General features: G+C 47.0%; 1 protein-coding gene across 2 annotated transcripts in view; it reads right to left on the bottom strand.

The window, feature by feature from the left end:
* Nucleotides 1–536: 536 nt before the first annotated feature.
* Nucleotides 537–15,438, bottom strand: part of RASSF2 (Ras association (RalGDS/AF-6) domain family member 2) — a 29,795-nt gene continuing 14,893 nt past the window's right edge. The window contains exons 4-11 of one of the 2 annotated variants that reach the window (XM_012639303.1): nt 12,907–13,058; nt 10,714–10,802; nt 8,559–8,719; nt 7,629–7,730; nt 6,340–6,391; nt 5,761–5,882; nt 4,432–4,529; nt 537–2,575 (exon numbers count right to left, since the gene is read on the bottom strand). In XM_012639303.1, coding sequence (XP_012494757.1) covers nt 2,506–2,575; nt 4,432–4,529; nt 5,761–5,882; nt 6,340–6,391; nt 7,629–7,730; nt 8,559–8,719; nt 10,714–10,802; nt 12,907–13,058 — 846 coding nt within the window. In that variant the 3' untranslated portion in view covers nt 537–2,505. Of the gene's footprint in view, nt 2,576–4,046; nt 4,091–4,431; nt 4,530–5,760; nt 5,883–6,339; nt 6,392–7,628; nt 7,731–8,558; nt 8,720–10,713; nt 10,803–12,906; nt 13,059–15,438 lie in introns of those variants that run through there. The other variant, XM_012639304.1, reaches the window with a different exon arrangement.

Below are 15,438 nucleotides of genomic sequence, written 5' to 3'. Positions count from 1 at the left end.
TCTTCACGCCATTTCAGGTTGATTGCACACAATTACATAAACCCACACAAATCGGTGGAGGAGTTCAAAGCTGCAAGGCCATGTGATACCAGTGAGAAAATCCCATCCATACCGTGGAGAAATGTCTCTGTTTCAACCGCTGCTATTTCAAAGAACTTTTCCAAAATGTCTGATCAGGTTATTAGGACGAGAGAAATGATCTCTAAATAGGGCGGGCCAAAATGGAAAAGTGGAAGTGCATTGTGTAAGATGTGATTTCTCCTCGCTTCCCTGCCCTGACCAGCTCCTACCCCCTATTTTTGAAAAGCTGAGCCTACTTTAGCATCATTTTCTTAGAAAGTCATCTGGCAAAATGGACATTTTGCAACATTTCCATATTTAACACTATCACAGTGCTAGTGCAAATTAAAGAGAACTTTTACAAACCAGAAATAGCTGTCCAGTAAGAGTTAGTGGTTAGTAATTTGCTTTGTGGAAATTCTCCCCCACCCCCAGGCCCCAAGGAGAATTACTGGGGCCAACGAAGGCTTTGAACATTCAAAATATAAAGTACTGGAAGAGCTGCTCTCCAAATCATCTTCTCAAATGCAAAACTCAGGAGGTATGTTTGCATTCACAAAGCTGCTCTTTCCCATCTGTAACAAAGGGAGCCTCTCCTTGTCTTTTTTGTCCCCAATTCTGTGCATTTTGCAGGAGCCCACTGAGACGTACGATTGAGACTAAGCCCCTCTGGGTTTCCACTCCATGCCCTACGGGGCTGGTGGTAGTGTCCCCATGAGAGACCCCCAGCAAAATGCCAGGTGACAGCATGCCATCTTTTTTGCAGTCTACCAGGAGACCACAGCTGTGGGCCTTCTACAAAGGCCATAGGTATGAGTAGGGGGCAGAAGGGTGCCCGGGGCAGGAACAGCTCTGCCGAAAGGGTCCACCTTCCTTTGGAGGCACCGGCCAGTGGCTCTCCTTTCCTCAACTGCCCAGCTCTGCAAACCTTCCTTGGATAGGAGGTGGAGAAGAGAAGGGGAGGGCCCATACCCCAGCAAGGCTCAGAGACACTGCTGTTAGGAGCTCCTGGTCTTGCCCAGTTGATCTCCCCAGCCAGGCACCCAGCTCCAAGCATCGTCTGTGCCTCCTCAAACTGTATCAGCCACACTGGTGCACTCAGCTGCCTGGCAATTTTCCCTATGTGGGCCACAGTGGACTGACCATCTCTGACCTTTCCTCTCATTGGGGCTGGCTCTAAAGATCACCTGTGTGGCTGCTCAGAGAAGCCAAAAGAGACGTTCTGTCCTTCCTCTGCACCTTTACCTAAAGAGCTTCCCTGAGCCCCACCCTCAATCAGTAGCAGGACGAGTCCTCGCTCTTGGAGTCCATCTCCACACACAAGGTGAGGGCAACTTGCAAGAACCCAAGAGGCTGGAAAGAATAAAGCCTCAACTTCAAACACAGAGCCCCAGACCAAGTGCAGGAAGACCCTTGATGATATGGAGACGGGCTGGGCTCATGGCACCTGTCGTCTCTGCTGGTAGCCACTGCCCTTCAGCATGAAGGAGGGAACTTGGAAACTTCCTGGCCACTACACCAGAAGGACCCATGCTCTGGCCACACTCGCTGCTCAGCATCATGTGCACACTTGCCAAGATCTTTGTTTCATGAGACCTTTCCTTCACTTGAGGGAGCAGCAGGGAGATGTGCCAGCAGCTTGGCATGCAGAGAGACACACAGGTGGCCTCTGTCTCCTAGAGGTGGCATGGAGGTGGGACGGAGGCAGAATCCATTCTTTACAGGGGTCCACATAGAATATCCCATACATCTTTGTTATTCAAAACAATCAGTTTCCAGTGTAAAAACTTGTGGGCTTATTGCATCTACCCCACTGATGGGTTATCTTTTTCTTTCCATCAGACTTGCCCTAAGGGTATTGGGGGTGTTATTTTGTCAATTTCCAAGGGTCTCACATTCACTGATCCTTCTACGCATACAGGGAGAATTTAAACTAACATATAAATACCCCAAATGGTAAGATTGGAGAACCCCCTGCCCCTTCTAAATATCTGTGGCTGCTCCATGGCACTTGAGGTTTTCTTTGATGTAAAACCCTTCAGATCAGCATCTCCTCTGATTTTCCTGCCCACAGGCAGCACTTCTGGGCCAGCCTCATGGCACTTGTGCTGGTTGCTTGGAATTTAATCACATGTGAAAATGTCAGGTAGGCACATAGACACGTATCGCGTGCGTGTTGCACGCAAGTGTAAAAACACGCACATGCATTTGGAGTCCTCCTTAAATCAAAAGTCCTTGTGAGTGAATGAAAGGAGAACAGGGTTCAGGGATGGGGAGCTGTCTGCTGACGTCTTCATCCTGCTCCAGGTAGCAAACGGTGGCTTGTCCAGAGCTGGAGAGGTTTACATTTAAACATTTCCATGGAAAGAAGGCATCCGGCCTTCTGTGGGTCTGCTCATGTCAATGGTGGCTCCTGGGGTGTCTGGATCCCCTCACTCCGGTGGCTCAGATTGTTGCGGGGGTTTCTGCTATCTCCTCTAGCCTCTGCCGAATCATCAGCCGCAGCACGGTGTACCTGGGGGCAAGAAACAGGCCCCAGTGGAGAGCAGGCAGCAACACAGCCCTCCTCACGACCTTCCTGGCCACCCAGGTGACACCAAGGTGACTCCAGGTAACACCAGGTAATGGTGTGGGCTGAGTGTCCTGTCCCTTTACTTCCATTTTTGGCCCACTCTTTAGCCACTGTATTGCTTGTGTTCATTTCCACAACAGGATGAGAGAGGATAAAGAGGCCAAGTCCAAATTAGACTATTTTACTATGGTTAGAACATCTGGGCCGGGTGTGGTGCTCACACCTGTAATCCTAGCACTCTGGGAGGCCGAGGCGGGAAGATCATTTGAGCTCAGGAGTTCGAGACCAGCCTGAGCAAGAGCGAGACCCCGTCTCTACTAAAAATAGAAAGAAATTAGCTGGACAACTAAAAATATATAGAAAAAATTAGCTCGGCATGGTGGCGCATGCCTGTAGTCCCAGCTATTCAGGAGACTGAGGCAGTAGGATTGCTTGAGCCCAGGAGTTTGAGGTTGCTGTGAGCTAGGCTGATGTGACAGCACTCTAGCCTGGGCAACAGAGTGACACTCTGTCTCAAAAAAAAAAAAAAAAAATCTGGCAAAAGGAGGATGAAAAGGTAAAAATAACAACAATAATAAGCATTCCATTAACTGAGTGTTTACTATGCTCAAGACACTATACATAAGACTTTCTATACACAGTAGCTCATTGACTCTCACATAGGCTGGATTATATGAAATTGCCAATATTTGACCTTTTTGGAGGACCTACAAAAATGGCAACTGCAAATGCTTCAACCCTATATTGGAAACTGCATTTTGCAGAAGAGGCCATAGCAATGACTAGGCATGGAGGCCCGTGGCTGGTGGGTGAATTCAGTTTTCCTGAGTCATGGCACCACAGACACTGGAGTGGGCACTGTTGTTCCGGGCTACGTGGGCATATTCCTTATGCTCAGGGCTTTGCACTGCACAGCAAAAGCTATTTTTAAACTTTAGGACATAGTAAGTGTTCAATAAATGTTAACTGATAACATTCTAGTTATTATCATTGATATATAGCATTGGCTTTATTCTCCAGTGGCAAAAATCAATCACTTACTCTACCATATCTATGAGATACAGTTTATTCTATGACTCAACAAGGCAAAGAAATCATAAAATCCTCCCCAGAAAGAAGCTTTACTGGATTTTTTCAATCCAAATGAAATTTTCAGAGAAGAAATGTTTAAAAGGGAAGAAAGGTGGGAAGAAAGGATTTTTGAGGTAGGCTGCTCAGACTACTTCTGCTAAGACAACCTTCCTGGAATCTCAGAACCTCTGGGTCTTGGTTAGCACTCCTTGCCCTCAACCAGAGTTAGGCAAGGGGTGGTGACACCAGCTAACCCCAGGGCTGCACTATCCCTTGAGGTGACCCCAGACTCCACCCAATTCTCCATAAATAGTCCCTTCATCAAATGCCCCTCAAAGACTCGCCCTGGAGTGGGCATCTGTGTCCTGCTGGGAGCCTGATCACACACTTTGGAAAGAAGAATAAAGTCACCTCCCCCATTTCTGAATCTAGACCCCAAAGAAATTTGAAACCAACACCTTCTTTTCAGGGTCCTTCCATAGAAGGGGGGGACAAAAGACATTTTGATATTCCACATCGAAATGAGAAGCTGACACGAGAAGCAGAGAGATGAACACACTTAAGTTCTGTGTCCCCATTTGAGGTCCAGATTTGTCAGTGGGAAGCCCCCCAAAGAAAGCCTATAAGACCCAGGCCCACGTAGCAGCTCGACACAGTCCCTGTGAGGCACCTGAACAGAGAGGTCCCTCTGGCTGAGGCCCCAGGGGAAACCCACCCAACACACTCACTTGCGCATCAGCTTCTTTACTTCCCGATCTTCTTCCTCTTGGAGCTTCTGAATGAAGCTTTTAAGAACAGGCATCTCGAACTTTATATACTGGGCCACCTGGGGAGAAAAAAGTAAGTTCTGGGGTGCATGTCCCTCCCAGTGTTATTCCAGTTCCTTTTGGTATCACTCACATGCAAGGCACAAAGCCTTGGGAGATCTATTTTTCCACTAACCCAGAATTTCCTTAAAGGTGGGGACCAAGACTCATCCTTCTTAAAGCTGGTAGAGAGTCTGCGATGAAGATTTCTTCATGTACATGACACCACCCCATAGCTTCTCATTTTTCATCTGACATATCCAGTCCATGATGGGGTGATGTCAAACACAGAAAAGCACGTTCTCTTGATACATCAATGTAGAGAAAGAACAGATCCCAGGATATTTAAGAAAACTTTTTGTTCTCCACTAAGAGCATTTAAGAAACCATAGTGCCGAGGGACGATTTGGGTCTCAAGGCTCAAACAGGCATCCAAATGTGAACTTGCTTCAGAGAGGCCGTGGGTGGCTCCCAGGTGAGTTGAAGTTTAAAATCAGCTTCCTCTCTCCCACCACAATCCACCCCCCTTCTTCTATCGACCCTCCTCCAGGGGAGAAGTGTATTTCTCCACCCTGTGAAAATTGAACTCAGCTATGCGACTTGCTTTGGCCAATGGAATGTGTGTGGACATGATATATGCCAAATCTGAGTGGAGGTTTCAAATGCACTCCATGGTTTGGCATGGTTTCTTGTGCTCCATCGTCCCCCAGGAGGAGCATACACAGGAGGAGGAGTATGCCCTGGAGCCTGAGCCTCTGAATGAGATACGCATTGCAGACTGAACTTAACCCACAGCCTAGAGCAGAGCCCCTGCTACCAGCTGACAGAATCACAAGCCAAAAAGTAAATGTCTGCTGTTTGTAAGCTACTAGGATTTGGGGATGTTTGTTACTGCAGCAAAAGCTGACTAATACACTGCTAACTTCTTGAAGTTACAGTCTATGAGATGCAGTCTATTCTATGAGTAAGTGAGTGGCCACAGAAACTTCTCAGCCCTCTTATAGTACCCTACAAAGGCACAAGAAATTTATTCCTTCTATAGAAATCACTTTCTGCCTGAGAATTCCTCCAACAACTCCCGCAGGGCAACTCCCACCCTTACCCTACCTTCATGAACACCTGGTATTGAACAATGGCAGTGAAAGGGGACACAGTCCTTGGTCAAAAATTCATGCTACACCCCAGTTGCAGGTAACATCACCAAATCCCCCTCCTCCTGAGGGCAGACCACCCAAGCAAAAGGGGACTCACATCATAGGTGACTTCCTCCACCTGGTCCTTCTCCATAAGGAACACTTTGGAGACCTGCTCACATGGGCCCTGGAGAATTCGGGCAATCAGGGGGTAATCAGTGGTCTTCAGCTTCTGTTTCTCTGGAACCACACACAACCAGAAGCAGCCCTGAGGTTGGCTAGAGGCCTTTCTCATCTTGAGTAGTGGTCAACTCAGGGGCCCAAAGGAACAGGCAATTTAGGAGACTGATTTGTAAATGAACTACTCAACGGGTGTCATTAAACACAACCTCCTCCCACTCCCCTTCCCCCAACAATACTATGGTGCTTCAAACCCTTCAGAGGAATTGGGTTTATCTATCTCTTAAGAAAATTAAGTTCTTTTTTTAATAGGCAGTTAGGTTTTAGAGTTTGTTTACTGACCATATATGGCATTCCCAGTGGATTCAACCAGCAAAGCGCATCAGCCTTGGAGGCAAACAACATTTGGAAGTTTCCAAAACCCAAACAACAAGCAAGGCAGAGGTATTTTTTTTTTTTAACTTGCTATTTTGAGTTAATTAGAAGTTTTAAAGTACACTGTGGTCATCAGACTTACCACCACTGGTATGGACCACGTACAAAGCAAACTCCTCCGCCGAATTCTCAATCTGAATCAGGAGCAAAAGGTACTAGTTGAAAGCACATATTTAAACATCCTCACTTTGAGCTTTTCCCTCTTCTTTAACACTGCAAAGCTAAATAGATTTTAGGCTCTTTTGAAGGGAAAGCTATATATCAACAGCTCTCGGAAGTGACAAGGAGATGGGACAGGTGGATAACTTTATCAATAATACAGCCATGTCTCACTTAACGATGGGGAGACATTCTGAGAAATTTGTTAGGTGATTTCGTTGTGTGAACATTCTAGAGTGTACTTACATAAACCCAGATGGTACAACCTACTGCTCCTAGGCTACAAACCTGTACAGCAGGTTACTGGATACTGCAGGCAATTGTAACACAATGGCAAGTATTTGTGTATTTAAATATATTAGACATAGAAAAGGTATAGTAAAAATACAGTATTATAATCTTATGGGACCACCAGCATATATTCAGTTCGTCATTGACCAGAAGGTCATTGTATGATGCGTGACTATGACAGATAAAAATAGCTAAAATTTATTGCAATGTGCCAGCCTAATTCTACACATTTCACATGTTCTAACTCATCCAACATTCATGACAACACCATGACAAGGTACCATTGTCCTCATTTTATGAATAAAGAAGCAGAAGCAGAGGCAGGTTAAGTAACTTGTCCAATTCATTCAACTAGCAGATGATAGGTGGGGACTGGAACCCAGAGACCGTGCTCTTAGGCCCCTAGGCTACGCAGGCTTCCAGTAAAAATAAGATTACCTTGTCTCCAAAAGAATTATAAGGAGGTTGTGGAAAACACAGAGTAACAGGATTTTAAAAGCATTCATGCGCCATAATTTGCACATCTATTTAAGTATCATTTTACAAAGTAGGTTCCCCAACTGTGTCCTAGAAGTCAATCTGTGCACTGAGTCCAAAACCAATCAGTAAGTCCCACGGCCCTTCCATAGCAGCCCATAAAGGACCCGAGGGCTGATACCTCTCAGACTTCAGCAGGCACCAGAATCCCCCGCAGGCCTCGTTAAACAGGTGCCCTGGCCTCACCCTCAGCATTTCCAGCAAGCTCCCAGGTGATGCTGGTGCTGTGGACCTTCCTTGAACAGTGGGAGTCTAAAGAACCCAAACCCACTGCCCGGTGCCCCCCAAACCATACACTCTCCACAGCTTCCCCCACTACCCCTCTAGGGGTCCCCAAAGCACATGTGTGACCCTATCTGTGGCCAGCCAACAAAGGGAACTTGCCTTAAATTTGTTGAGCAGCAGCTTCAGGACCTGCGGGGTGGTCATGGTGCTGTTGATGCGGACGTTGGTGACGGAGCCATAGGCCGGCGTGAACACCGACGTCTGTCAATAGAGGGGTCCAGCTCAGGGTGGGCAAGGACAAAACACTAAAACCCACATGCAGTATAGGGCACAGTGACACTGGTACTCTAAAATGGTACTCGAAATGTACTCCTGGAAAGCCCCCTGGCGGCCTGGCAAGCAGCCAGTCCTTGGGGTTCGCCTAATTTGGTTCATGCTCTTGCAGGTAGCTCAAGTCTGAGCTTGCCAGATGGCAAGATTGGGGAGGGGGAACCAGACTCGATAAGTGAGGTCCTCTCCAAATAAAACACTCACAAAGACCCTTCCACTGGGACTTCTACACAGGGAGGTCTCTGACCACTCTCCTACCACGCACTTCCCTCTGGGCGTAGGAAGCGAACCAAGCAGCAGGAGGGGAAGGAGGTGTCGGCTAACTTGGGGTGGGGTGGGTGGTGCGCTGGCACCCCCAGATCTGGGGCCTGCAGCTCTGCTTCGGAGGCAGCCCTTAGCTCAGGGAATGTCAGACCGTGCACCAGCCAGCAGGCACAGTGTGCAGGAAGAACAGAACACATAGCTTTACCTGGGAGGGATTCGAGAGGTGTGTTCGTGGGCTCTTCAAGGCTACAGCAGGGCCTGCTTGACACAGCCCCTGAATTCACCCACCACCCTAGGGAGGTCTCAGAGTCTCTGACTAGGCACCCTCATCCTTCAGGAAGCCAGCAGAGCTTGCAGCCCACCTGCCACCCAAAGTCTAAACAGCACCGCTTGGCTTCCCAGGGGTCCCACCTCAGACCGTGTGGCTATAGCCCTGAGGTGGCAGCTGCCCAGGAAGGGGACTTGCCCCCCTCTCCCACCCCCTGTCCACTCTACCTTATGGTTGTAGTAATGGCCATTGATGGAGAAGCGGTGGCGTCTGATTCGCCGCTGATCACTAGGTGTCCTCACATTGCCCCGGCGACGCACTCCGACATCACTGCGTGTGCGCATCAGCTGTGGGGTGTCTTCCTGCAGGGGCTTCAGACCCCTGGCGTCTGAGAGGAAAGAGGAAAACGAGCTGTCCGTCTGGACCCGGGCCAGCTTGCACATGGCTCCCCCTTTGTGGCCAACGCTACAGCACCACTGCCTCAAAATATATAGATTTTATAAAAATAGTGTTTTCTGCTGGAGGAAAAACATAATGCACAATTGATTGAGAAGTTATGCAGTGAAAAGGTTCAGAGCATAGACTTTGAGCCAGACTACCTGGGTTCAAATCCCAGCTCCCCTATTGCCTTATTTTTACCTCCCCATGCCTTGTTTTTTTCATCTATAAAATGGGCATGATGATAACACCCACCTCATGGGATTGTTGTGAGGGTTTAAGTGAGTTAATATACATAAAGCACTTAGAACAGTGTCTGTCACAGGATAAGCACAGTATCAGGGCTTGCAAGATACTGCAAACAAATTCTGACACATTACAACATGGATGAACATTTTGGACATTACACCAAGTGAAATAAGCCAATCACAAAAGACAAATACTGAATGATTCCACTTATATGAGGTACTTAGAGTAGTCAAAATCATAGGAGACAGAGAGGAGAATGGTGGTTGCCAGGGGCTGGAGGTAGGAAAATGGAGAGTTACTGTTTAACGGATGTAGAGTTTCAGTTTTACAAGACGAGAAGATTCTAGAGACAGACGGTGGTGATGGTTGCACAACATTATGAATGTACGTAATACCATTGAACTGTACACTAAAAAATGGTTAAGAAGGCACATTTTACGTTATGTGTATTTTACCACAATAACAAATTGGAAATAAAATGCTTAATAGGGCACATAAATATAAACAAATATAATATGACATATTTCTGTCCTTGTGTGTATAAAAAGAAAATATTGACATTAACCAAATAGTGAAACACAAGTAGGTTAATCTGTTTTATTAAAATAGTTTTAATCAATGTTATGTTAAAAAAGATATTGCAAATTGATAATATCTATCAAAATTACAAATGCACATAGCCTCGAACCCAGAAATTCCACTCGAAAGAATCCCACAGACACACTGATAAAGAAGGATGGACATATTTGAAACACGGACTTTGGTGGGGGGGGAACCAAGGGCAACACACGTAACTTAAACGTATGTACACCCATAATTTGCTAAAATAAAAAATAAAAAAAATAAAAAAAATAAAAAAAAAAATACGCAAAATGATACGTGTGTAAGGCTGCTGCTGCAAGCTTGTTTGTCACAGCAGAGACTGAACTTGACTTAACTATCTATCAATAGGGTGTGATTATATAAATTATCATTTTTCCATAGAGTGGAATAATGCAGTGCTGTAAAGAAGGAGGAAGTTCTTTACAGATTTGTATGGAACAATCCCTAAGATAAACTGATAAATGAAAAAAGCCATGTGCAAAATGCTACCACGTACATATCAATAAAAAGGAGAAAAAAAGAAATTACATCCAACTATAAAAGTATGTTGGTGTGAATTTGCTTATATGTGCATGGAATACCCCAGGGAGGATGTTCTTGGTTGGCTTCTAGGTGGGCAGATGAGGTGGGTAACTTTTAATTCTTTCTTTGTAATACCTTTAGTTTTTCTTTTCTTTTCTTTTCTTTTTTTTTGATACAGAGTCTTACTGCCCCAGTAGAGTGCAGTGGTGTTATCACAACTCATTGTAACCTCAAACTCCTGGGCTCAAGTAATCCTCCTGCCTCAGCCTCCTGAGTAGCTGGGACTACAGGTGCGCACCAGTGAGCCCAGATAATTTTTCTATTTTTAGTGGAGATGGGGGTCTCGCTTTTGCTCCGGCTGGTCTCAAACTCCTGAGCTCAAGCAATCCTCCTGCCTCGGCCTTCCAGAGTGCTAGGATTTCAGGCGTAAACCCCTGTGCCCAGGCTAGAATCTTGAACCATATAAATTTTATATTTTCAAAAATAAATGCCTGTTTACAAGAGCTATCACAGCGGTCTTCACGCAGTTGGCCCCTAGCGCAAAGTTCCTTCTACATACGACGCACGTACCTGTGGTACTCAGTGTCTGGTCACTCTCGGGCGGTGCATCCACCTCTGAGATCTGAATGCTGGGCGTGGTGAGGGGCTTCAGGATGGTGCTATGGTGGGGGGGAGGCGAGTAGAGACAAACAAAAAGGAGACTGGTTTAGCCCCTGCAGGGAGACGCCCCCGCTCCCACCCCAACCCACCCCACCCCATTCCTGCAAGGGGAGGACTTTGCTTGTGCCAGGCTGGGTACCAGCACCCATCAGGCAAGGAAGGATGCACGTGGGCTGCCCTGAGCATCCCACCAGGCTGGCCCAGCTCCCAGGCTGAGCAGCGGCTGGGGAGGGGGCAGTTCTGGAGGGAGATGTTCTTTCCCAGCATCTGCAGCAACACAAGCACCCAATTCATCAAGCCCAGGATGAAGAACACCAAAGAACAAAACCCGTGTGTTGCCGGCACTGAGTTTCTAAGCACGTATGTGTTATTTGGAAAACCCTAATAATGGCCGTTTGTTTCGCAGGACAGGATTCCAGTTCAGATCCATCTCTGTTGGAGGAATAACTCAAAAATTGCTTCTGCCATCTGAAGGGAATGAAAGGTAATATTTGATGGCTACAGGGTCGGAGTGGCTTTGGAAGGGGCGCTGATGACAGTGTTCTCAGGGTTACAAGGACAGAGTCCTCCGCCAAGCTAGAGAAAGGGTCACAAGCAGACAGTCCAAGCTAAGACCGGGGTTTGCTGTGATAGCTGGCAAATAACTTCTCAAGGTGAAAAGGAACAATGGGAGTAGCATAGAGAGAAATACCCAAAATCAACAGAGGATTTGGTGGTAAAGTTGAATCATATTTGACCAGTTAGGACCATCCCATGGTGAGAAGAGCATGGTCTCCCTGGGACCCAGTAGAGACAGGCTTCATGTTCCAGAGATGGTAGTTTTCAGAAAAGACAACTAAAATTGGAAATCTGAAAGAACTTCCTATTGTGATATAACTCATAAATTTCTGAGCTGCAGAATGGATGTGGTCAGAGCCCCTCCGGATGGAATGTAATAGGAATGGAATGGAATGGAATGGAATGGTCTGGGGCTCAGGGCTGGGCTGTGAAAAGGGTTTGGCCCATTGGAAATCAAATACAGTGATGATGCCGAATCAAAGCAGAGCGTGACTCCAGCAAAGTTAGATGAAACCAAAGAACCTTGACCAGACCTCCCAGCGCCCAATGGGATGGGCAAGAACTTTCCTCCTTAAATTCCTTGGAAAGAAACCAGATCAGCTCCAGGGTCTGGCCACATTCTAGGTTTCTCTCAATTGTACAGAAAGATAGATTTGGCTGTGGAGTTGAACAAAACGTTCAATGCGGCCAAGAGAGAGGGCTTGGTTCTCATTTAAACTGGAAATAACATCACTGTGGTTTTGGCTCGGAGGCTGGCGCGCTCCACCCAGGCTCTGGCCTGAAGGCTGTCAGCGACAGCAAGTTCCAGGATGGAACAAGGCTAGTCACTTGATCCCGAAAACTGAAGACCCAGAAAGACAATAAAAGGGTGTGCCGAAGGGCTACTCATTTGGCCGTGCAGAATGGGGAGGAACAGGCTAGGTTCACAGACCTTCCAGTGGGGACCCAGAGGAGGGGACTTCCCAGACTGCTGGCCATCACCTGGTGACTTGCTCCAGGAGTGGTCTGAAGGGAGCAGGGTCCTGGCTGGCCTCACTGGCTGGGTCAGAGAGGTCTGACATTCCTTTTCCCCTTGCAGGTTCCCTGAGACTTGGTCAGAAGGTTCAAGTCCTAAATGTCTCTGGAGCGGGGCCATTCTATAAGGAGCAAGCTCAGCCGGGAGGATGCAGGGGCCCTGGGCGTCTGGTCAGAAATCTGCAGGCTGGGCCTAGCCAGCCACTAGCAACACCCCTCAGAGACTCCAGAATTCTCCACAAGGGGGGCACGCTATCACCCTGGCCTTGGCATGGGGCTCCCCCTCTGACTCAACAGCTCCTCTCCACCCTGTGACCTCACTCAGCGATTGTGGCGACAGGACAGAGGCCCCATCACATCAGTGTCTGCCCCTCTCTCCTTATCCCAAACCCAAAGTGGGGATGAGGCGGCGGAAGTGGTGGGACAGGAGCCAGGATGAAGGCTGGCTGGGACAAGGTGGCCTTGACCTGCTGAGAACACAAAGAGCCCCCAGGCACCCCTGTCTTCCAGCCCCCATCTCATCTCACTCACCCCTGGGCCCCCAGGTTACAGCCGGAGTGCCAGGAGGAAGAAGACGGAGGGGGACGGATGCGCTCGTTGTCATCTTGCATCTGCAGACGAATGGGCCGGCGCAGGCCCCAGGAGATGTTCAGCAGTCCTTCCACGATGAACTCATCTTCTTCCTGCCCACAGAGCAATCGCACAGTGAGCCCAGAAAAGTCCCACAGAAGCCAGGACCACGCTGGGGGACAAATGGCAGCATTTTTCATGTGTCCTTGCTGGGTGTACCCAGATTGAATTCACAGGATGTGGGCAGCTGCCTAGTCCACACTCCAACTCCGAGACAGTCTCTACTCCAAACTACCCCAGACCTTGAAGCTGACCTCACAGGTCAGCACGAAAGTTGCTGTGAAATGCAAATATACATGTGCAAATTATAAAACTTTTTTTTGCTTTGGTACTAATGACTTTTTTTTAAAGCAAGCACAAAAATGAGGTTTGTTGAGGCAAGATAGGATTATAGACCAAGAGCAAGATATAGGCTTGCAGAGCAAGATACATATGCCACAGATGACAACTGGACCCATTGTCACAGCAAAGGGAGAGCAAAAGGAAGAGCCAAAAAAAAAAAAAGTACTAATGACTTTTAAAGACAGCAGAATACATCTCTTAAAATAAGTGAGACTAGTTTTGCTAACAGAAGCAAGAGCTGAATTCTTGAGTTAGCTACTGCCCCTCCCCTACTATGGGAAATGATGTCTTTAGCTAAAACACATGTTTAGCAATCTGACCCACTAGATCAGGGGTCTCCAACCTATGGTGAGTTGTATAATTATTTCATTATATATTACAATGTAATACTAATAGAAATAAAGTGTACAATAAATGTTATGTGCTTGAATCATCCAGAAATCATCCCCACCTTCCCCAGTCCATGGAAAAATTGTCTTCCATGAAAACAGTCCCTGGTGCCAAAAAGGTTGGGCGTTGGAGACCGCTGCACTAGATGAAGGAGATTTAAAGCAACATTTCCTCAGGTTCACTCTCTGCCTGATGAACTGTTGCCTTAAAAAGAGTATCAAGTGATTGTGAGCTGGGAGAGGCTGCATTAATCAGATTTCCTAACAGCAGAATGTCCCAGAGCCTATAATAAGCTAATGTGCTACATGACAACTCTTTAAGAGGTGAATAAATCCTGCAGGAGTTCCCAATTTATACACTCCAAGGTTACTGACTAATAAGCTAAATGTAAAACCCATCCGAGGGCATTTTTATGTTCTGTCCCAAAGAAATGGATCTCATTTATGACCATGACACTCTTTAATCATGGAGCACTTTGAGGATTTATTCTATAGGACTTACCCCAGGAAAGCTATTTAAGAACCAAAATCTTGCCCATGGCCCAGCCACTAATTAGTAGATGCTCTGAGGACAATGCCTAAAAGAGTCAGGCTGTCCTTCCCCAGTCTCCGAACAACCTTTCTGAATCCATGCTTTACAGGCAGGGCCATAAGTGTCAGACTTGGGTCATGGCCCATCTTCAGGACAAGCCTCTGGGTGAAAATGACATCTGCCCCATGAGCAACTAATGTGGGTCACCTTAGGGAGGCAGGGGGACATAGAAGAAGGTAGAAGAGGGATGGAACAACTTCAGGGCATTTGGGGATTTTGGGGAGAAAGGCCTATGTACGCATAGCTATATATATATGGCCTTCCAGCTGGTCTGGGTGGGTATCATTACTTTACATTACACAATTGTAGGACAGAGTTTAACCCGAAACAAGACTTTGCCTAAGTGAAGTGGTTTGAGGGACACAGAAAAGGCCACTGCATCCACATATTGTCCCCAACCGGCCTGCCTTCGTAGCTGAAATTCCATCAGCTGCTATCTGTTTCTATGGATTAAATCACCATGGCTTGCTGACCTGAAAATGTGTTTCCAAGGGTATGATACATATGGACCTTCTTATCAGTCAAGAACACTTGAGTATAAATTACTCTATCAGACTCCTTTATAAGTCATCTTCTATCTGATAACAGGCTTTACAGAAATGTATACAGGATGAGTAAGCTTAGATTCAGGCTGGGGGTGGGGAACATCAGATGGGTAACAAAGGGCATTTCAGGAAGGCAGCCGAGAAAACGCACTGCAGTTGTGGGGAAAAGCCAACTACTCAGAGCTTGTGTGACTCGTCCAGGTCCCTGCAGCGAACTGGGCCCAGACGTGTAAACCTAGAGGACTGGGTAAGGTTCCTAAATTGCCCAACAAGAGGAAGTCTGCTTGGGAGACTTCTGAAAGAGTGATTTCATGAAAGCTTCCCTCTGAAAAATCTCCCCTTCAACGTTGTGTTAGCCCAGCCACACACACGCAGGAATGGAACAGAAAAACTCATCCTTTTTAGAACAAAACTGGGGCTGGGGTCTCCTTCCAAAGAATCCCAAGGACTCTTGAAGTTCTTTGGAAGGAACAGCCTAAATGAGAGGCCACTGACTGTGGCAGGAGAGGTTATGACCTCTTGGGACCTCAGGAACCCTTAGACCGAGGACACACGTGGACAAAGA

Source organism: Propithecus coquereli, unplaced genomic scaffold (assembly GCF_000956105.1).
Source record: "Propithecus coquereli isolate 6110/MARCELLA unplaced genomic scaffold, Pcoq_1.0 Scaffold139, whole genome shotgun sequence".
Classification (NCBI taxonomy): domain Eukaryota; kingdom Metazoa; phylum Chordata; class Mammalia; order Primates; family Indriidae; genus Propithecus; species Propithecus coquereli.
This window is presented reverse-complemented; position numbering and strand designations above follow the sequence as displayed.